At 42.9% G+C, this 21,758-nt stretch overlaps 4 protein-coding genes across 5 annotated transcripts in view; 2 read left to right on the forward strand and 2 right to left on the reverse strand.

Annotated features, from left to right (window-relative positions):
* Positions 1–407: 407 nt before the first annotated feature.
* On the reverse strand, positions 408–2,990 carry DERPC (DERPC proline and glycine rich nuclear protein). Its single transcript, XM_066243188.1, has one exon. It carries the CDS (start codon positions 2,988–2,990, stop codon positions 1,209–1,211), a length of 1,782 nt encoding a protein of 593 aa, XP_066099285.1. The 3' UTR covers positions 408–1,208.
* On the reverse strand, positions 2,987–9,453 carry CHTF8 (chromosome transmission fidelity factor 8). The gene is made up of 4 exons (XM_066243192.1): positions 9,379–9,453; positions 3,987–4,044; positions 3,608–3,725; positions 2,987–3,211 (listed from the first exon to the last, which is right to left on the reverse strand). The coding sequence occupies exons 2-4, from the start codon at positions 4,007–4,009 to the stop codon at positions 2,987–2,989; spliced, it is 366 nt and encodes a 121-aa protein (XP_066099289.1). The 5' UTR covers positions 4,010–4,044; positions 9,379–9,453.
* Positions 8,825–9,574, forward strand: LOC136313581 (actin nucleation-promoting factor WASL-like). Its single transcript, XM_066244113.1, has one exon. The coding sequence runs from the start codon at positions 8,825–8,827 to the stop codon at positions 9,572–9,574; it is 750 nt and encodes a 249-aa protein (XP_066100210.1).
* The window catches only part of UTP4 (UTP4 small subunit processome component), a 31,913-nt gene continuing 19,662 nt past the window's right edge, over positions 9,508–21,758 (forward strand). Inside the window, exons 1-6 of one of the 2 annotated variants that reach the window (XM_066243183.1) lie at positions 9,508–9,565; positions 10,695–10,855; positions 13,337–13,528; positions 14,466–14,550; positions 16,483–16,572; positions 19,840–20,051. In XM_066243183.1, coding sequence (XP_066099280.1) covers positions 10,697–10,855; positions 13,337–13,528; positions 14,466–14,550; positions 16,483–16,572; positions 19,840–20,051 — 738 coding nt within the window. In that variant the 5' untranslated portion in view covers positions 9,508–9,565; positions 10,695–10,696. Of the gene's footprint in view, positions 9,566–9,667; positions 9,822–10,694; positions 10,856–13,336; positions 13,529–14,465; positions 14,551–16,482; positions 16,573–19,839; positions 20,052–21,758 lie in introns of those variants that run through there. The other variant, XM_066243184.1, reaches the window with a different exon arrangement.

The following is a 21,758-nucleotide window of genomic DNA, read 5'->3' on the forward strand; positions in this document are numbered from 1 at the left end:
TCTGAGCTACTTCCTCCCTCTTTGTACTTAATGAAAGCTAGCTCTTTATTCCAGTTTCAAAAGCAGCACCTAAGCTAGAAATATAGCTGAGGTTAATTTGAGTGTCGTTCAGAAGCAGCATAAGCTGTCACAGTGCCTCTGGACCTCGTGAATACAGTAGGCCTACCTTGATGACAGCTGTATACTAATGGTGGCTTAACTTTTAATGGAGAGGGTGGGCAGGGTCTTTGGTGAAATTATAGGCAGATGAGTAAGCTAAGGCTAAAAATCAATCTTGCTTCTTCCTTGAGTGGAAGCATTTTATCTGGCAGATAATGCAGATTGTGGCCAAACTGAAACCATGAAAAGCAGTGGGTAAACTTCCTTCCTTGTGGAATAGGTGACAAAATGGTAGTAACATCAGCAGCCCCTCTTACCCCATTTATTAAAGAAACAGTAAGAAAAGATACAATGCAGGAAAAACACCAACCATCCTTTCACATCAGGTTGAACAAAGCACAGTGATTTCTTCCCTTTGCCCCACCCCCCACCCCATCCACATGAGTTTCAATTATGAGGTTCTCTGATTGGGAGTACCAGTGGAGAGGGAGTTGGATGAGCAGTGGAGCCTTGAATCTGGCCTCCTCTAAGTCCCAGAGAAGGACGCTGCAGGACCAGTCAAGGGGAAATGGGATTTGGTGGGTCTTTAAGTGGTTGCCCACTTCCCTGTTCTGTGTTCAAGCCCCCAGGGACAGGTATGGCAGTAGAGGATGACCAGGTCCAAGCTGCTGAAGCATGGTCCGTTCACCAATGCAACATTTCTACAGAGCAGTGAGCTGATTCTCCAGTGGTGAGCACAGGGACTACATATGAATTGGGACTTGCAGGCCAATGTATCCCTGAGGAAAAGTCCACAAGAACAATTCAAGAAACCAGTAAGAAACAAGGGGCAGAAAGCTATGGGACAAAAGCACAGCAGGCTTCTGGAAGGCTGGAGATCCTTTCTCTCAAGGTTAGGATCATTTCCACCTGCCACAGTCCATGTCCAACAAATAACATTTCACCTTCAATCAAGAAAGAAGCAGAGTTTGAAAAAGATGGTTTATCTGAAATTGAGCCCCAGCTACATACTTCAGACTGTAGCTCCACATCTATCCTTTTACTAAAATACAGCCTTTGCCCAGAACCACAATGCCTGAAAACCAAGGTGGTCCTGGAGAGAAAACTGTTTAAGGGGGTAACATTCCATTTGGGTACATTGCAGCCATTGGACCCCCTGGTCTGGGAAAAGCAGCTGGGTTTGTGCCAGGGAGACTACCCACTCTAGGAAATGGGACTATAGTCTTGCATACAGGGCCATTCATCCTTGGAAAGGAGGCTGGGTTTAGACCCAGGGTCCCAGTTGGCCTTGCAAAGGGAGCGGGGCTTATGCCCATAGGGCCTCCTGGAGAAGAGTTGAGAGGCCCAGGAGCTGACCTGGGGAAAGTAACCTGACCAGGGCCTAATGGGCCTGTAGACCTTGGAAAGGTAGCTGGACTTGGGCCCTGTAAGCCAGTGGCTCTTGGGAAGTTAGCTGGGTTGGGTCCTAGTGGCCCAGAGGCTCTTGGGAAAATTGCTGGATTTGAGCCCTGGAGGCCAGCAGACCTCTGGAAGGTAGCTGGGTTTGAAGCCAATGCGCCAGAAGACTGAGAGAAGGCAGCTGGGTTCACTGCCCCTGAACCTGTTCCCCTGGGAAAGGGATTAGCGTTTACCCCCATGGGGCCTGCTGGCCTTGAAAAAGGAGCTGAATTAGGGCCTATGGGGCCAGGAGCCCTTGACATGGGAGATGGGTTTGGCCCTGGAAGGCCAATTCCCCGAGAGCCAAGACCTGGGTTTGGGCCTATGGGGCCTGGTAGTCTTGCTATGGAAGATGGGCTCGTGCCCATGTTTCCAGAAGTCTGTGAGAAAGCAGCTGAATTTGCTCCTAAGAGACCTGCTGCTCTCAGAATGGGGGCAAGATCTAGGCCTTGAGGTCCAGCCATTCTTAAATTAAGACCGGATCCTGTGCCCAAGAGACCACCCGCTCTGGTGTCCAGATTAGGACCTGGGCCCAGACCACCTGCCCTTGTATTGGGCCCAAGACCTGGACCTAGGTTGCTTGCTCTTGTATTGGGCCCAAGACCTGGACCTAGGTTGCTTGCTCTTGGATTGGGCCCAAGACCTGGACCTAGGTTGCTTGCTCTTGGATTGGGCCCAAGACCTGGACCTAGGTTGCTTGCTCTTGGATTGGGCCCAAGGCTGGGGCCTGGAAACATACCTGACCTTGGGGCAGGGTTTGCACTTATAAAGCCAGATCTCAGATTGGGATTTGGTCCAGGGCCCAGGCCAATGGGCCTAGTATTGGGAGGACCATTCCCAGATGTCAACAGGACACCTGTTCTCAGGTTGGGTCCAGACCCAGGGCCCATGGGGCCGCCATTTCTGGAATCAGGACCTGTTCCCAGGAGACCACCTGCCCTTGAATTAGACATCGGACCTGGCCCTGGGAGACTCCCTAACCTTGAATTAGACATCGCCCCTGGCCCTGGGAGACTCCCTAACCTTGGGTTAGACAGAGGCCCTGGGCCTGGAAGAGCGCCTGCTCTAGGGTTTAGAGCTGGCCCTGGGCCTGGGCCCAAGAGACCACCTGGCCTTGGGAAAGAAACTGCACCTGCGCCAGAGGGATTCATTCCCCTTGGAAAAGAAGCCATGCTTGGGTCGCGAGCACCAGCAGAGAAATGTGCCGGATTTGAAGCCAATGAGCCTGATGAAGCTGGAAAAGGAGAAGGGTTCCTTGGAAATGGGGCCAGATTTCCACCAAGTGAACCAGTTGCCATAAGGAAGGAATCTGAGATCATGCCCAGTGGGTGGCCTGTATTTAAAACAGGACCCCCCTGTGGTCCCATGGAACTGTCCAGCCGTCCTCGAGGTGGCAGTGGAGCACGAGTCCAAGGAGTTGGCCGCTCCCTAGGGAAAATCCGGGGTTCTTTCATACTTTCTTGGGGACGTTGGTGATAATGGGCTTGGGGCGAGTTTTGAAAAGAATCTTGTTTTTGATGAGTGCTGTCACCAGGTACCGGGTGCCAGTCTCACAGCCAAGCTCATCAGAGTCCTGCTCCCCAGAAGTGTGTTTAACAAGGACCGCAAAAGGTTTCTCCAGGTGGATGATTTTCCCATACAGGATATGATGCCCCACGATCAGCACAGGGATTCCCTTTGGCAGAACAAGAACAAGATGCCTGAGGTTCAGGACAAGATCATAACACTCAGCTGCTTCCTAGATATGCTCCTGGCAGACAATACTGGCAACCTGCACTCCCTGGGCTGGCTCTTGCATTGCTGAGCATACACAGTGGACAGCCCACCCTCGTGCCCTTTTTTGCCCAGGTAAGAGAATTTTCACTTTTAGAACTATGACCTTTCAAGGTTCCCAAAGCTAAATTTCCCTGCGACTAGAGACCGAGGGGGAGAACAGACAGACAGCTTAGATTAGCTCAACCTTGAATAACAAACCTTAGGGTAGTTAGTCCTCACTCTGGATCCTGGGAGCACCACCGTGGTGTAGCTCGCTTTACTGAGGCATTAGGCAGGGAAAGAAAAGCCCCCTCACCTCAGTGGTGTAATGTAGGTCTCCCAGGAGGTTTCCAGCTAATCCAGTGCTGTAGCGAGCCTCGATCTCCCCCTGTAGCTCCATCAGCACCCATTCTGCCAGGCCTCCAGACCCAGGACTGCAAGCAAAGGGCTGGCGGTTACAATATTTTTGAGGGGTGAAGGATGAATAGTGTCCTACACCACCATTCAAGGCCCAAAAAAACTCTTTGTTGAGCACAAATTCTTGGGAAACTGGGCAGTGCTATGCAATTGAACTAGAGATTGAAATGCAAGGGTTTGTTCAAGATGCACCTGAGGACCCCGGTTCTTCCAAGAGAATATCAAATCTATATAGCCCTAAGCACTCAAGCTAAATTAAAAAGTCAAAATGTACTCACCTGGAAATAATAATTTGCACCATGAGCCTTCTGTCTTTAAAAAGCAATGGAAAATAAGCTGAAGAAAAAAAAAAAAGATTTAGAATAATAACAATAGCTAATGTTTTCCATTACTTTGTATTAGCCACTTAGTGTTTTAGATATGCTTTATTTCACTTCTCTAACAATTGTGTAAGGTATAAACTTAAAAAAAATTGATGTACATATAAGATTGCTTAAGATCACCAAAGGTCAACTACAGTGTGAACAGTTAAGATACCACAATTGGGTTCAATGTCACATAGCTATCAAAGTACCAGAATTTGAACCCAAGAAATGCTGCACAGCCCACACTCTTGACCACTATGCTAATACCTGCCTTTTCCAGGACATTTTAAAAAACTAATTCTTTCATATTTTACTTTTCCTTGGTGATGATATAAACTTCTGTCTACCATTTTGGCTATCTGATATTTCAAGGTTCAAAAAACCTCCTCTAACTAAAAGCCCTGAGAATCAAAAAGTCCTTCAGACAACTTTGGTAAATGGTAAGCTGATTTCTGGCAGGGCTCTCATCAAATGCTTTGATTACCTTTCACTTAAATTACTAAAACACCCTGATGCTTATCAACTCTTATTTTATACAACAGCACCACCTGGTGGCAAGTTCATGGTACTCTACAAGAATGGGTCAAAATGGGACATTTTTGCCTGAAACTGGCTTCATTTGTACTTGTCTTTCTGGGAAGGACAGATTCGTGGGTGTTGAGGGCATGGTAGATGTAAACTACAGCTGCTGTATAAGTGTTTCCAATGAATAGATGGAGCTTATGGAAAGTTATTAGTCCAGTGCTTACCAATATAGTACAGCAAATTAATAGGTATTATAATGGTGCTCAAGCTCGGCAAATACATTAGGTTTCTTTAGTGATCTGATAATCTTTATTTTGGATCTAGAGGGAAAAGTATACTGCCAGCAAACAGACAGCAAAAATCTCTATTCTTGAGCACCAAACTTTGGGAGCATGAGGTTGGTCAAATCAGTGGACTTCAAATTCCAATATAAATGGCAGTTCGTATTTATAGGATTTTTACTATGAATTAGATGCTGTGCATATATATGGGTGGCACCTCAATCATTGTTACCGCTCTGAGACAGGTTCTTAATACCTAGTTTGTAGAAAACACTACTGAGAGATAACACTTGCTTCTATGTGGTAGGGCCAGACCAAGAACCTCAGCCATTTTGACTTTATCTACATTCATAATGACTACCCAATTCTGTCCTCCCAAAGGAGAAAAGCAAGTGCCAGGAAGAATGAAAAGGTATCTGGCAGGTACTGCACATACCCAAGTGCTGGTCAGAAGGGCAACAGGGAGCCAAGAAGGCATCCTCAAATAAGATAGACTTTTGGAAGCAGCCCTGGTGTGGGATCACTTAAGAACAAGTACTACACTAGCTCAGGAGGGCAGAGGTATTCTGATAAATTAAGAAAGCCCTAATCAAAAGAACCACCAAAAGTACCTTAAAAATTCTTCCAAGATCTCTTGAAAGAAAAAGGATAACAATTTAAAAGTTTGGACTGGAATCAGGATAATCTGGGTGGGATATACCTTGTCATTTGATTTCTCTATTTTGAAGTTAATTACTATTAAAGTGATTAAAAACCTGAAAAATCTAAGTGCCACCACAATTTCTAAGAAAAAAAGAAACATCCAAGCAGAGCATCATTTTGCCTGACCAGGCAGTGGCGCAGTGGATAGTGTCGAACTGGGATGCAGAGGACCCAGGTTCGAGACTCCGAGGTTGCCAAATTGAGAGCAGGCTCATCTGGTTTGAGCAAAAAGCCCACCAGCTTGAACCCAAGGTTGCTGGCTCCAGCAAGGGGCTACTCGGTCTGCTGAAGGCCCGCGGTCAAGGCACATATGAGAAAGCAATCAATGAACAACTAAGGTGTTGGAACACGCAATGAAAAACTAATGACTGATGCGTCTCATCTCTCTCCGTTCCTGCCTGTCTGTCCCTGTCTATCCCTCTCTCTCACTCTGTCTCTGTAAAAAAAAACAAAACCCCAAAACCCAAACAAACAAACCAAGCAGAGCATCATTTTTACAATGCAAAAAGCTTCATTTCTTACATAAACTTTTCTGAACAACCTGGATTCTTTTGGTTCTGAAAAGAAAACAATCCTATGTTGTAAGCACTGTCTTCTCACTTTCATTTTACAGATGAGAAAAACAGACTTAAAGAAGCTAAAGGTCATGTAACTGGTCACAAAGTGGTAGAGCTGGGATGTGAAGGCTAAGGTCTCTCTTACAAGTCCCCTTAGAGATCCTTCTCCTACAGTACATCTGTATTACCAAATTCTACTTAAGCGCCTTGCCTGACCAGGCAGTGGCACAGTGGACAGTGTCAGACTGGGATGCGGAGGACCCAGGTTCGAGACTCTGTGGTTGCCAGTTTGAGCATGGGCTCATCTGGTTTGAGCAAAAAGCTCGCCAGCTTGAGCCCAAGGTCGCTGGCTTGAGCAAGGGGTTACTTGGTCTGCTGTAGCCCCCTGGTCAAGGCACATAAGAGAAATCAGTGAACTAAGGAACTACTAAGGAACAACGAAGAATTGATGTTTATCATCTCTCTCCCTTCCTGTCTGTCCCTATCTGTCCCTCTCTCTGAAAAAAATAAAAATAAAAAGTGTGTAAATTCTACTCAAACGCCTTAAAATATCCAATCATCTGAATCCTAGTATATCTTTACTTGCAACAGTTGCCCTTCAGCAACTGTTCTAAGAGCCAAAGAATCATATTTATTTCTTGCAACAGTTGCCTTTAGGGAAAGTAGATAGGTATACTGTACAGATTGTGTCTAGAACTTTGATTGCTTTATAATATTAGCCTTTCTTAGAGCATCTCTTACAAAATGGCAAGTAACATGCAGATTTTATAACCTGCCACCAAAGTATCTATTACATCTGTAGGGCAGTTAAAAAAAGAATAAACCTGTTTATTATCATATAATTAACTACAGAGAACATTCTTTGACACTGATTTATTATAAGCTCTGACAAAATGTAATTATCTCATCATTTGGTTTCTGAATTGTTAAATTGTTAAAAAATTACTGTCTTAAAGGACAGCCTGAACAATGATCTTCATAATGCTGCCTCCCAAATAAAATGTGGCAGAATGTATGCCACACACACACACACCTGAACAGTACAGCTTTTACTGAAAGGAGCCTTGACTCAATGGTTTAACTTAACTACAAATAATTAAAAATTTCTAGAGCTAAACAATGCTTTATAAATTGTTTTCATTAGAACCTTTTAATTCTTGTATTTTAAGCTTTTTAAGGAAAGGGGGAAAAGGCTTTAATTTGTTCTAGGCCAACAGTTAGCATTTACTGATCTCTTATTTGGTCCCAGGGACAATTCTTGTGTTTAGGGATAGGAGATAAATCATCAAATGTGGACTCTGATTATGCCACTTATTCTACATGTGATGGGGGTAATTTAACCCCAATTCAGTTCCCCACCAATAAACCAGGCATACATAAGAACCTATCTCAGAGTTGTGAGAAATGAGGTTATTAAAGTCCTCAGCACAGTGCCTAACACATGGTAATCCTTTAGATTCAAGTTATTGATTACCTAGGAACATGGCTTTTTCTTAGCATAGAATGTCTTAGTATATATTACACTATGTAATTATTATTTTAATTTTAAGAGTGGAGTAAAACATTCTATAGAAGCAGGAGGTCATTAAAATAAAATCAAGTTTACACAGTGGGAGAAAAATTCAAATATGATAGGGTTCACCAAACTGCTTCAGGGATTAAGTTTAGGAAGGTTCTTTCCTCTGAATACGTATAAGGACTACTTCTCTGTGTGCCTTTCCACCAACTGAACAATTCAAGAAGTTTCATATACAAATGAACGCAGATGATTTTTATTAGCAGTGTTACTGTGATTTTGTGACTGAAGGGGATGATCTAAAAGGGATCTTGTCTGTGGACAGCCTTATATCAAGTTCTAAACTCCTGTTTCTCAATGAGAAGCTTGCTCCCCCCTAAAAAGGGGCTATGGAGGGTGGGTGGAACTGAATGCTTCCAAACTTTTCATTAGTGAAGAGTGTGTTCAAAAACGTGTGTGGATAGTATGCATACTTTGTACTTTCCCATCACATTTTAGGATTCCCATGATGGAGGGAATCAATTACTGGCATTTGTAGACAATAAGTAGAAAAGATGACTTCAGTCGACCTGAGTTACTCCAGTTTTCTCCATCTTCTGCTACTCTGCAGTCCCTCTTAATCCTCCCCAAAGCCCCTTCCCTTTTAACCTCGCTTGAGGTCTCCCTTTTAGACTCTCCTCCCACCAGCCCCCCCCCCCCCGCCCCATCTTCTCCACCCATTACCCCGTCCCCTTCCCATTCCGCAGCAGTCTGGGCCACAAACACTTCCTATTTCTAGTCTCAACCCCTTTCTGGGGCTTTTCAATCCGCTTCCCTTGTCTTCACGAATCCCCCCCCCCCAAATTACCCTGACTTTGCTGGGACCTCTTACCGAGCCCTTTCTACTAATTCCGAAGGAAATGATTTTTTTTACACTACCTTACTCCACACCCCCTCCCCAATGATCTCCCAAACCATTCACCCTCCTAAAAGATTACACTATAACGTCTTCTATTACCCTCATTCTCCCCCTAAATTCTGAAATGCTCCGTTCCTCCAGGACCCCACCCACTTTTCTCCCGTCTCACTCCGCCCACAAAGGAGCCAGGATCTCTTTCCAGCCTATCTCTTCCTTCCAACCACCCTCCACCATCACCTCTCCCAGTATCCTATCCCCCGCCCCCATTTAAAATGTCGCCTCAAACATACCTCACAATCCTACCCCCCCCCCAGTCCCCTGATATTCCCGCTACTTCTCGGGTTCCAGTTCTATCCCGCTCCCGCAAGACTCGCGTGTTGGGCTCCCTCCGCAGTGGGAAAGAGCCCTTTCCCGCACATACCTGGAGGATCTGGCCCGCGCCGCCCCCTCCTCCGTCCTCCGCCCGCGCTCGGCCACCCTTTCCGCCCTCTCCTCTCCGCTCCGCCCAGCTCGCTCCCTTCCTTCCCTCCGCCTTCCGTCTCCACACCGCTCCCTTCCCCCACAATTCCCGGCCTTCCTACCCCAAGGCCCCCGTTTCGCCCCCACCTCTCCGTGGCCGTGGCCCTCCCCGCTCCCTTCCCCCTTCCCGAATTCCCCTCCCCCGCTCGCCGCTCCCCGCCCCTCGGCTCGCCATTCTTCTCCTCAAGCCTCCCGCGCCCGCCCGGCCCCAGCTACCTAGCTTCTCGTGCCCTCGCACCCTCGCGGCCATCCCCAGCTCGGTAGTAGCTCCCCGCGGCCTCCCGCACCCCCCCACCCGCGGCCTGACCTGCAATGGCGGCCGCCGAGCGCGGCGCCGCGCGGCCAACGGGCGACAACCGAACCTCCCGCCGCCGTCGCCGCCGCCGCGAGCACTGCCTGCGCACTTCCGGCCTCGCGCCGCGAGCACTTCCGGGGCAGAGCACGCGAGCGCGCGCACGTGGGGCCGGGCGGAGAGAAGCGATCGCCCATCGCGGGTGAGTTAGGGAAGGGGTGTGGGAAGTGGGTGCAAGAGAGGGCAGTTCAAGGGGGTGCGGCCTGCCCTTGATCTAAGCCTGGTGGAGCTCAACGGTTCCTTGGGTCGAGGGCAGTTGGGGGCTACTCTGTAGCTTCCTGGAGATGAAAGGGGCGGTGGAGACTTCGCGCGCGCTTCAGCCGCTCTCTTAGTCGGGCCGGGCCCAACACATCTTTTCTGCCCTCGGGTTGCTAACCTTGAAGAGAGACCAGTGAGGGGTAAACCAGACCCGGCCCCCTACCCTTGCCGAGAGCGTATTTGGCGGCGGGGGTGGGGTGGGAGGGGTAGTTGACAGATACCAGACCAAGTCTTATCGTTTCCCCCTTGAAGAGCTCCTGGCTCTGCCTGCTCCGTCAACCCCACCTTCACGACCGTAGTTTTGAGTCTGTGATTTGCAAACTTAGCATGCAGTAGAGTTAGGGAGAAGTGCTTTCTAAACTGCAGATTCCTAGTGTCTGTCCCCCACCCCCAGAAATCGGCATTCTGGAACAATGGACTAAGACCCGGAAATTTAACATTTTTAAAAACCATTTTTTTCGAGCTGATTTTGATGCAGTTCTGCAGACCTGACATTGAGAGACTGATTTAAGCTGTCAGCATTTCTTACCTCTTTCGAGTTACTGTGTTGTTTTCTCTTCACTCTACAAGAAACCTCAAATCCTAAATAGAAAAGACTTTAGTTCTGCCTGGGATACAACTGTTTAGCTCCATATGTCTCCCTTGGTTCAAGTGCACGCTCCCATTAAAGAATGAAATTACATTTAAACTTTTGCTCTATGATCAAATTTCAGATTCTAGCTCCTCTTTCCCATACTACTTTCTTCAGGCAGTTGTCAGGATTGTTAGAAGTCTGGGTGATGCTCTAGTCTATATGTTGACCTTTTAATTTTTTTTGCAAAGAATTGTGAGCTACTGGAGGTTGTTTGATAGATTCTTGTGTGGTGCATGAAAATATCATTAGTTACTTAGAAATGAACCTCAGTGAGATATAGTTGGAGTGTTCCATCCAGATCAGTGACATTAAGGAACAATACACATAACATTCTACAGTTAACAGTGAACAAAAATGACCCTTTTTTTCTCTTCCCTAGGAATGGGTGAATTTAATGTCCATCGAGTTCGTTTCTTTAATTATGTTCCATCAGGGATCCGCTGTGTGGCTTACAATAACCAGTCAAACAGACTGGCTGTTTCAAGAACAGATGGCACTGTGGAAATTTATAACTTGTCAGCAAACTACTTTCAGGAGAAAGTAAGTCATTGAGAAGCCTAATTTGGTGTTTCTGATGTTAATTTTCTTGTTAAGTTCAATTCTGCAAAAACTCTTATGTCATAGTTAGAGATCAAATGAAAGTGACTTTCTGTATCTTCTGTGGAGTTGTTTTGAACTGTAGCATGTGATTTCTTGTCTGACTGATAAGAGAAGTTCAGGGTTTACATCTGTGTGATATTGGTTAGAAATATCCTGCCTGGGAATTGTGGCAGCTCACATTCATTTGGAAACTGAGGTTTGCCAGTTCTTTTGGGCACAAGAATGGAAATTGTCAAGACTATTGCTTTGTATCAGCCTCCACACCATTGCATCTTTAATAAGGTGGTATTTCCTGCTGGGGGTGTCAGTACCAATTTCATTGTCAGTTCAGAAAAATTGATAGAACATTTTAATATCAGAAATGTTGGTGATGTGATAGCAGGTAGGTGGATTTCTAAGTTCGTCTGAGAGAATGTAGACTTCCATGCCTATATTTGGGAGTAAAGGAGATTTTAAAGGAGGTAAAATACCATTTGGATGTATGTAGCTGGCTATTACAGCAGCATTTTTTCCCCCCCGAAGTCACTGATTACTGGTTTCAGGTGCAACATCTAATTCAATTCACATTTATTGAGTGTCTTACATGCGCTGGGCCCCATGATGTAAATGGATAGATGGGTAAATGAATGAATTCATTTCGAAACTTTTATGGAATGAAGGCACTCTGTAAAAGTTTCTAAATGAATGAATGGCAAGTACCATTCTAGGCATCAAAATAAATGTTAGAGGCTCTACCCCCAAGGAGCTCAAAGTCCTCTGAGGAAAAGATGAGTATACAGTTTCTAAACACTGTCATAAATTTTACATAAAGCTAAGCCCAGGCCTAGAATATTATTGGAGAGATGCCTTACTCTGGTGAGGTAAGTTTAGGAATCTAGGAAAGGGATGACTTACTGAGCTGACCCCTGAAGAACTAATAGGAGTTAAAAATTACCAGTCAACACAGTTGGCTCACGTTCTGTAGTGTGAAAAATGTGCTATAGTGCATGCTTGTTTTATCTTGTGTTTTTCTTGTCATTTTTGAAAGCTAATTATGTAATAGTTTGTATATTTGTTTAATGTCTGCCTTTCCCACTGAACTTCAAATTTTATGAAAACAGGGACCTTGGCAGTGATGTTCATGACTCAATTCCCAGCATTGCATTTAGCAAGTGTCTAGTACAAAGCCAGTGCTGAGTTAATATTTGTTGAATGAATTAAGTCAACCCTCCCTCCCTTCCTTCCTTCCTACCTTCCTCCCTCCCTCCCACCCTCCCTCCCTCCCTTCCTTCCTTCCTTCCTTCCTCAATATTTTATTTATTGATTTTACAGAGAGAGAAGAGAGAGGGGCAGGGGAGTGAGAAGTATCAACTCATAGCTGCTTCACTCTTTAGTTGTTCATTGCTTGTTATACATGCCTTGACCAAGACAAGCCCAGGGCTTTGAGCCTGTGACCTCAGTATTCCAGGTCGATGCTTTATGTACTGCGCCACCAGAGGCCGAGCTTAAGCCAGCCATTTCTAACTTAGTATTTCTTATTCTCTCTGTATTTTTCAACAATTAATTCATTTAGTCTTCTGCTTTCTTCATATTCCTTATTAAGATTGCTAAACTCTGTTCATCACTCTCAGAAAAGAAAAAATGATATCCCTTAGAGTGAAAAGAATAGGGACTAGGAATAGGTAGAATAAAATGCTTTTATAGGTATGAAACTTTTTGAGTGCTAAGGAAGCACTTAGAAATATGAGATTTGAATGAAAAGCTGGAGTGAGCTTCATTAGTTTATCTTAGTTTTGTTTTTTAAATAGCTTTTACATGTAAAATTGACACAATAAGCAGCATGTATTTAAAGTACACTGCTCACAAAAATGAGGGGATCAGGGAACGTGCAAATCCTCCAGTCTTGCAGTCTTTTGTACAGTTCATTTTCACCGATGAAATAAAAGTTGGTTTTGCATTTCATTTGCATAATCGGATAACTTTCTTTGACTTGTTTGCTTTTCTGATGTTCTTGTTTAATAAAAAGAAATCAAATGCTTTTTTATCGCTTCATAGTCATTTTGAAATATCCCCTAATTTTTGTGAGCAGTATATATACTCTGATAACTTTTGACGTGTATATACCTTTGAAATTATCACCCAATCAAGATAGTTGCATTGATTTTTTTTTTAAGTTAGCTACATCAAATGCAATTGGATAGAAACTTTATTCTTCTGAAAAGGTTTTGTAGAACAGATCTTAGTAAAAGAAACAAAACCAACTGAAGAAGTAACTAAAATGTGAACCTGGAAAAAATGAAAATGTTAATAGGTATGATCTTCTGATCACACAAAACCCCTCAGTAGTTACTTCAAGGGAAATATTTTCTTTTTACCATGTTGCTTGTGGCCACTCAGTGCTGGTAGCTGATGATGGGTTAAGAAGTTTTGGTGTTTCTATAGTTTTTCCCAGGTCATGAGTCTCGAGCTACAGAAGCTCTGTGTTGGGCAAAAGGACAGCGACTCTTTAGTGCTGGACTCAACGGCGAGATTATCGAGTATGATTTGCAGGCATTAAACATCAAGTATTCTGTGGATGCCTTTGGAGGACCCATTTGGAGCATGGCTGCCAGCCCCAGTGGCTCTCAACTTTTGGTCAGTAAGCAGCTATTGGTAATTTAAACCAAAATTTCTTTTGTGCCCACTTAAATTTCTTCCCTGTGTTTATGGACAGGCAGAGTAAAATTATATTATGACATATAGCAACTCTAATCTGAGCTAGATCCCCAGTATAAGATTGGAGTTGATATTGGGAATTAAAAATCCCTTGTCCTTTTGCATCCTTTCTGTTTCTGCTTTGGACCTCGTTTATTCATTTATGAAATAAGAGGGTTAGTTTGGTTTCCCAAACTTTGTTCTCTGGAATTGGGAGCTGTTGAGACTTTTTTATTTTGTTGTGCTTTGTGTTTTACAATAAATTATTTCAGAATACAGCATATTAAATCCTTTTGTAGATTCACAGTGCACTAATTTATATTTCAAGTTCTGAGGACCTTCCACCAGTTAACTTGTGCACCTAAGTTTCACCACAGTGTTTCTCAAAATTGTTTCAGCGCAGACTGGGGAGGCTATCACCCCCCCCCCCCATACCGTTAACATTAGAATGGGTGCTTTCAGAAATTAATTTTCCCATCAGTAACATTAGAATGAATGTTTTCAGAGATTTAATTTTCTGTGATAAGACTGAGTCTCTTTTGCACTGATCTATACAACATCTCGATAAGTCTCTGTTTTGGTTATATAATTATAGGTCTTTTATGTAGGCCACGGGTCTCTAGCAGAGGTGCACTGTAAATCCTACTTCTATGTCTTGTCCTGGGATTGGGCCACTAATTAGCCTGCTTTCTCGTTAGGACACGAAGGCTCCCAAGAATACACTATCAGTTTCTTGATACCAGTACTTTTTTTCTCCCACCAACTATTGTTCAGAGCAAGTGATCACATTAGGGAAGAAATGTATTTGTAAATATATATTTAGTTAAAAATAGAAAATGCTTATCTTCTCTATTTTTTACCTCCTTTCCCCTAATAGGTTGGTTGTGAAGATGGATCTGTGAAACTATTTCAAATTTTCCCAGACAAAATCCAGTTTGAAAGAAATTTTGATCCACAGAAAAGTAAGGGTCATTTCTGATGGGGCAGTGCATAGCCTTAAGTAGTTATGTTTCTGTACCACTGGGATGGGATTATTTCCCATGGGTCCAGGTAATATTTTATCTAAATGCTAACTTGATCTGAATACAGGTTATGTGCCAGAAGCCATCTCTAGCTTAGGCTTTCTCCATTGTAAAGCATAGTTGTAATTGTCTGGTTGAGTTATAATATGAAAAACTAGAAATACAAAATAGGGAAGCTAGGGTTTCTGTGTAAATTGATTTGTTCTCACTTATTTTTGTGATGTTTTAACAAGGGTGCATAAAGTCTGGAAAGCAGAATTTCCATTTTAGGAGCTGTGGTTCTTAATCCTGCTAATGTATTCAGATAGAATGGAGGAATTCTGTAAATAATTGCCCATGCTTGGGCTTCGCTTGGACCATTGACAGTGACCTCTAGAGCAAGGTTTGGCAAACTGTCTCTGTAAAGACACAAGGTAGTAAATATTTTAGGTTCTGCAGGCTGAACAGTTTCTGCCAACTCTGTTATAGCACAAAAGTAGCTATAGGTGATACTTTAAAAAAAGTGGGCCTGGCCATGCTCCCACAGAACTGTATTTTTATTTTTATTTACCCCCTCCCCTCCCCTCCCCTTCCCTTCCCTTCTTCCCTTCCTTCTGTGAGAGGAGACGCTCTGAATGGGATCCCCCCAGGGTCGTCTGGGGCCCATATGGTGCTATCCTCAGTGCCCAAGGCTAATGCTTGAACCAATCAAGCCACTGGCTGTGAAAAAAGAGAAGGAGAGGGAAGGGAGAGAGAAGCAGATGGTCACTTCTCATGTGTGCCCTGACTAGGGATCGAACCCAGACGTCTGCATGCCCAGCTGATGCTCGATCCCTTGAACAACCCAGCCAGGGCCAAAACTATTTTTCAAAAGGAGGGAACAGATCTGATGTGGCCTTAGGGCTATAGTTTGCTGAACTGTCTGATATATTTTCCATGTCCATTAGTAATATTTATCCTCTGCTACTCAGATTCATAATTTGGTTTTTAATACCTTTTTTTTTTTAAAAAAAATTAGGAAGGGAAAGAGATGAGAAGCATCAACTCATAGTTAAGGCACCTTAGTTGTTCATTGATTGCTTTCTCATTTGTGCCTTGACCGGGGGCTCCAGCCAAGCCAGTGACCCGTTGCTCAAGCCAGTGACTTTGGAGTTTCAAACCTGGGTCCTCAGTGTCTCAGGCCGAAGCTCTATCCACTGTACCACTGCCTGGTCAGGTTGGAGTGACCTTTTTTTTAAATTACAAAGGTGGTACACCTCTTGTTAAAAATTTCATACAGTTAGCCAGTATAAAAGAGAAAACAAGTATATCGTTCCACTATGTAGACAACATTTTGGGATTAATCTTCCAGACTTTTTTGTCTATTCATATAAACTACTACACAGGAGTACTTATACCTGTTTTCAGCTTTTTTTCACTTGTGACATCACAGACATCTGTCTGTCAGTCATGCCATTTTGCATGGCATTGCTTTGGGTAATTTTTTTTTTTACTACAACCAGTGGTGCAGTGAATATTTTTATGCACATATTTTTGGGGCACTCATGCAAGTATTTCTCTTTGGTTAATTCTCAGTGCAATTACTGGGTCAAATAATGCACATTTACATTTTGTTAGGTTACTAACAGATTACCGTCAAAAGGTTATGCTTTATTACTTACACTCCCATCAACCATTTATACATAACTAAAATTAGTATCGAATACTTCATTATGGATCCTAGGGCAGAGTTGTGCCTCATGTGCTATAAAACAGTTCTCACAGGAGTGCAGTGGTGAGAGGTGTTAGAGGTGGGACTGTAGAACACCAGCCCTGTAGATAACTGTGGAAGGAGAACTCAGTTACCCTTGGCTGGCTATTTATGTGTATGTCACCTTTTGTTCACCTTCCAAGGTCGCATCCTGAGTCTCAGCTGGCATCCCTCTGGCACCCACATTGCAGCTGGCTCCATAGACTACATTAGCGTGTTTGATGTCAAATCAGGTGACTGTTTTTCTCAGTTCATTTGGGTCGTGGGTCTTGTTGTCAGATTCACATTTCTGGGTTTCCTAAAGCTGGAGCCCTTGTCATGCTTTCAAGGACATTTAGAGCCTAACCTCTCATTAGTCTACTGGGATATTCGCTGTGAATTTTATCCTTTCTTGGATTACTGATCCTGCTTTGGGTGGGGGGATGTTAGGATGTTGGTTCTGCCATGAAATACAATATTTTTTGTCGTAAGAATTCACAATAAAATTTTACCTTGACCAGTAAGACACTAGTGATCAATAGAATACCTATTTATTTATGCCAGTTCCTGGTAAAAGTGAACATCTGTCTTTAAGAACATGAACTCTTGGTAGCAAAATTGGTAAGAAGACATGAAGTCAGAAAGGTAGAGAGCCCCATTCTTTCTCTGCCCTTGGCCTGGGAAATTGGCTAACGGTATCCTTCAGTGATGAGATTGACTTCAGTTTGTTAGATAGACATGTATGTACTCCTATTTAAGATGAGGTAAAACTGGTTAGGTATGTCTCCTTTTTCTTCAGTGCTTTAGTAAGTTTTTATTGTTAACAGTTATACATACATATAGTCAATTCTTTAAGTTTTGTTACAAAAAAGCAGGACTTCCTCATTTCCCTTTTCCCCGCTTCTCAGGGGCAACCGCTGCAACTGTTAGCTGAATCTCTTGATAGTTATCTCTGTGCTATACATAGCATGCTTAATATGCCACATTTTGATTTTTCCGTTTTTAGACCATTATTTATTGACTTCCGTCCTTTAGCTCTCTTTCTCTACCATCTGACACATGCGCACTTTCTCCCGATCTTCCCAGTGTGCTTATGGTTATAGTTAATATAGCATATCTTTGTTCAGATTAGTAGTTGTTGTTTTCATCATGAAATAGAAATACTAATACTACTCACATAATAAACTACCTTTACTATCTTGTATGCTTTTTGTTAATGTTTATTTCTCTCTCTCCCTTCCTCCTTCTTTCTCCCTCCTCCTTCTCCCTCTCTCTCCCTTTCTCTCTTCATACACACATACATACATGTGTGTGTGTGTGTCTGTCTCTCTCAATTCATTTCCACATTCTTTCAGTTGTATAGACTAGGTTCAGATACATCTGGATTTTTTTTTAAAGATTTATTTATTTATTTTTAATTTATTCATTATAGAGAGGGGAGAGAGTGGGAGAAAGAGAGAGAGAGAGAGAGAGAGAAGGGGGTAGGAGCAGGAAGCATCAACTCCCATATGTGCCTTGACCAGGCAAGCCCAGGGTTTTGAATCGGCAACCTCAGCATTTCCAGGTTGACGCTTTATCCACTGCGCCACCACAGGTCAGGCCCAGATACATCTAGATTTTTTCCTACCTAACACTTCTTTTTTTTTTTTTTTTTAAGATTTTATTTCTTGATTTTACAGAAGGGCCAGGGGATGAGAAGTAGTTGCTTTACTCTAGCTGTTCATTGGTTGCTTGTCACATGTGCCTTGATCAGGCAAGCTCATGGCTTCAAACTGGCGACCTCAGCATCTCAGGTCGGCACTTTATCCCCTGTACTACCACAGGCCGGTACTTTTGTCTTCTTGAATGATTCTCTTCCAGAGCCTCTGACTTGCTCCAGGGTAGCCAGTTTATGGGCCTACTGCACAACTGAGATCTCAAACTCTGATTTTTCAGTTATTGCAGGGATCCCCTTTGCTCTTCTTGCAGGTGGATTCCCGTTTTCATGTATTCACTTTCCTAGTTTATTCCTTTGGTGGATCTTAAGAAAGCGTTCATGAGAAAGGATTCTGGGTTGGAAATTATTTTCCCTTAGAATTTTGTGATTTTATCTTTTTTAAGATTTTCAAAATTGATTTTACAGAAAGAGGTGAGGAGAGGGGAAGGAGACATTTCATCTCAGAGTTGCTTCACTTTAGTTGTTCATTGATTGCTTATCATATATGTCTTGAATGGGCAAGCCCAAGCCTTCGAACCAGCGACCTCAGCGCTCTAGGTCGAAGTCCGTCCACTGCACCGCCACAGGCCAGGCACTCCTTAGAATTTTGAGGTCATGGCTCCACTGTCTTCTAACCTCTAGTATTATTATGAAGTTTAGTGCTGTTCTGAGAGTAGATCCTTTGTATTGGTCTCCCCAGCCTCGCCCCAGCCCCAGCCCCAGCCCCAGCCCCTGAGCTTTTAGGACCTGCTCTTTATCTTTACTGTTCTGACATTTAGCTATTTTCTTCGTGTGTAGATCTGTTAACATACTTATTGGACCTATGGCAGGCTTTTTTAACCCCCAAAATTTATGGTTTTTAGTTCTAGGGAAAATTTTAATAATTATTTTATAGATAAACTTTCATTTTCTCTTTTCTGGAATTTTATTTGGATCTTAGCTCTCCTAATTGTCTTAACTCTTTTTTCCCTCTTATTTTTTTTTGTCTCTTTGACATTTTACTCTGCTGCCTTGGAGAGTTTATTATCTTCTTTTAATTCTGTTAATGAGTTTCGGTTTTTTTTACTTGTTTTTGCTGACTTATTTATTTATTTTTACAGAGACAGAGAGAGAGTCAGAGAGAGAGGGATAGATAGGGACAGACAGACAGGAACGGAGAGAGATGAGAAGCATCAATCATCAGTTTTTCCTTGCAACACCTTAGTTGTTCATTGATTGCTTTCTCATATGTGCCTTGACCACGGGCCTTCAGCAGACCAAGTAACCCCTTGCTCTAGCCAGAAACCTTGGGTCCAAGCTGGTGAGCTTTGCTCAAGCCAGATGAGCCCACGCTCAAGCTGGCGACCTTGGGGTCTCGAACCTGGGTCCTCTGCATCCCAGTCCGATGCTCTGTCCACTGCGCCACTGCCTGTTTCTACAGTATCTGAGGTCACCAGTTCCTGACTTATACTTGGCTTTCCCCACTGCTGACTTGACTCTGCTAGGTTGGTTACCACTCTATAAATCCCCATAAATTGCCACTGTTATCGTCTCTTTCTTTCCCATGAGGTTTTAGAAAATTGCCAGGTGTAGTGGTTGTGTGCAGTTGGCTAATTTTAAGTGAACTGTCATGTCTCTTTTCCATTTACCTGCCCCCCAAATTTCTGTCACTTCCCTTTCCCCCTCCCTCTCTCATCTTTAGACAATTTGGTGTTCAGAGACTAAATTCATGATAAGTAGTATATACTGTCTGTGGTCTGTACTCAGGTACGTCTACTACAGGCAGATTTTGAAGACTAAAGGGTAAATAAGTACCATTCAAATGTGGGCTTTTCTTATTTTTCAGGGAGTGCTATTCATAAGATACTCGTGGATAGGCAGTACATGGGAGTCTCTAAGCGGAAGTGTATCATATGGGGTGTGGCCTTCTTGTCTGATGGCACAGTCATAAGTGTGGACTCTGCTGGGAAGGTGCAGTTCTGGGACTCAGCTACTGGGACGCTTGTGAAGAGCCATCTCATCTCAAATGCTGACGTGCAGTCCATTGCCGTATCTGATGTGAGTACAGCCCGTGTCTGGAGCAGTTCCTCTACAGTCTGGGGGATGAGTAGAGAAGGCTGTGGCAATGGTGCACCACAAACACTGTTCCCTGATCCCAAATGTTGTGCTGGAGTAAGATGAGTTTAGGGAAATGCATCTGAAAAGCCACATAATTTCTCTGAACTCTCTTATTCTCTAGTAACTAGTTTGAGAATATTCTCTGAAGGATTAGTTCACAGATAGGCTTTCTTCAGATACTCTCCACCTCTAGGTAATCCAGTCTCATTGTAGATAGGGCACAAATATCCTAGAAGGATCTTTAAAGTACTGTTTCCTCTCTCTCTACTACTGATCTCCTGCTTTCTATCTTGGGAAATTAGATTTTTTTTTTTTTTTTTTTTTTTTTTTACAGAGACAGAGAGTGAGTCAGAGAGAGGGATAGATAGGAACAGACAGACAGGAACGGAGAGAGATGAGAAGCATCAATCATCAGTTTTTCCTTGCAACACCTTAGTTGTTCATTGGTTGCTTTCTCATATGTGCCCTGACCATGGGCCTTCAGCAGACTGAGTAACCCCTTGCTCAAGCCAGTGACCTTGGGTCCAAGCTGGTGAGCTTTGCTTAAACCAGATGAGTTTATGCTCAAGCTGGCAACCTCGAGGTCTCGAACCTGGGTCCTCCGCATCCCAGTCCGATGCTCTATCCACTGCGACACTGCCTGGTCAGGCAGAAAATAATTTTATAGTGATTTTGAAAATGTTAATTGTCTTCTTTTGAATAAGACGTAAAAAGATTAGGATTAAACAAGTGTGCCTCTTCCCTTTTGGTAACCAAAATTCTTAATCTGAAACATTTTTGTATTTTAGCAGCAAGGTATAAAGTGACTTGGATGTTTGTTGACTAGATCCTTGATTCTTTACCTTCTTAGTTTGAGAATTACTTGCTGTCTTAAGTGTGGAAATCCAGTTTCTAGTGTAGAAATCACTTATGTTTTCTTTTCTTGCCTATAAAATGTTCCTTCCCATTTCACAGGTTTTCCATGAGAACAATTTGATGTGCGTTAAAGCCCTATAAAACATTTAGATATTACCTATAAGCTATAATAAAAGTATGAATTAAAATGAGTGGGAGAAATTCTCTTTTTAAAATAGAGTCTTGGTCCAAAATGGTTATAATTATTAGACTTAAGACTTAAATTATTAAATTTAATATTCTTCAAAGTGTACTTAAATATTATGCACCTATTTCAAAGACCAAGAAAGGTGTATATTCACTACTGTGGAACAATTTTCAGGATGTAGTGTTAAGGTAAGAAAACAGAACAGGGTGATAGTATATAGTATAGGACATAATAGTGTGTTAAGAGAAGAAGGGGCATATTTATATATTAGATATACTACAATAAGTATTTAAAAATTAAATATTTTGTGTATATGCAGTTATGCTTATATCTGTTTATCTATATGTAGATAGATAGCATCTGTAAACAGATTTATAAATGCAAATGATAATTTCTGGAGAGGGAAGTTGTGGAGGGTCGGTGGTGACAGGCTTAATTTGTATTATATGTATATATCATTTTATACAGTTTAATCTTTCTTCTACCATGTATGTGGCTATATTACTCAATCATTGGATTGAGTCCTAGATATAAATGGAAATATATCACAATTATTTTTATTATGAGAAAGAAGAAACACTACCAATTACACTATGCCATAGTGC

The sequence above is a fragment of the Saccopteryx bilineata genome, chromosome 9, assembly GCF_036850765.1.
Source record: "Saccopteryx bilineata isolate mSacBil1 chromosome 9, mSacBil1_pri_phased_curated, whole genome shotgun sequence".
NCBI classification, from domain to species: Eukaryota; Metazoa; Chordata; class Mammalia; order Chiroptera; family Emballonuridae; genus Saccopteryx; species Saccopteryx bilineata.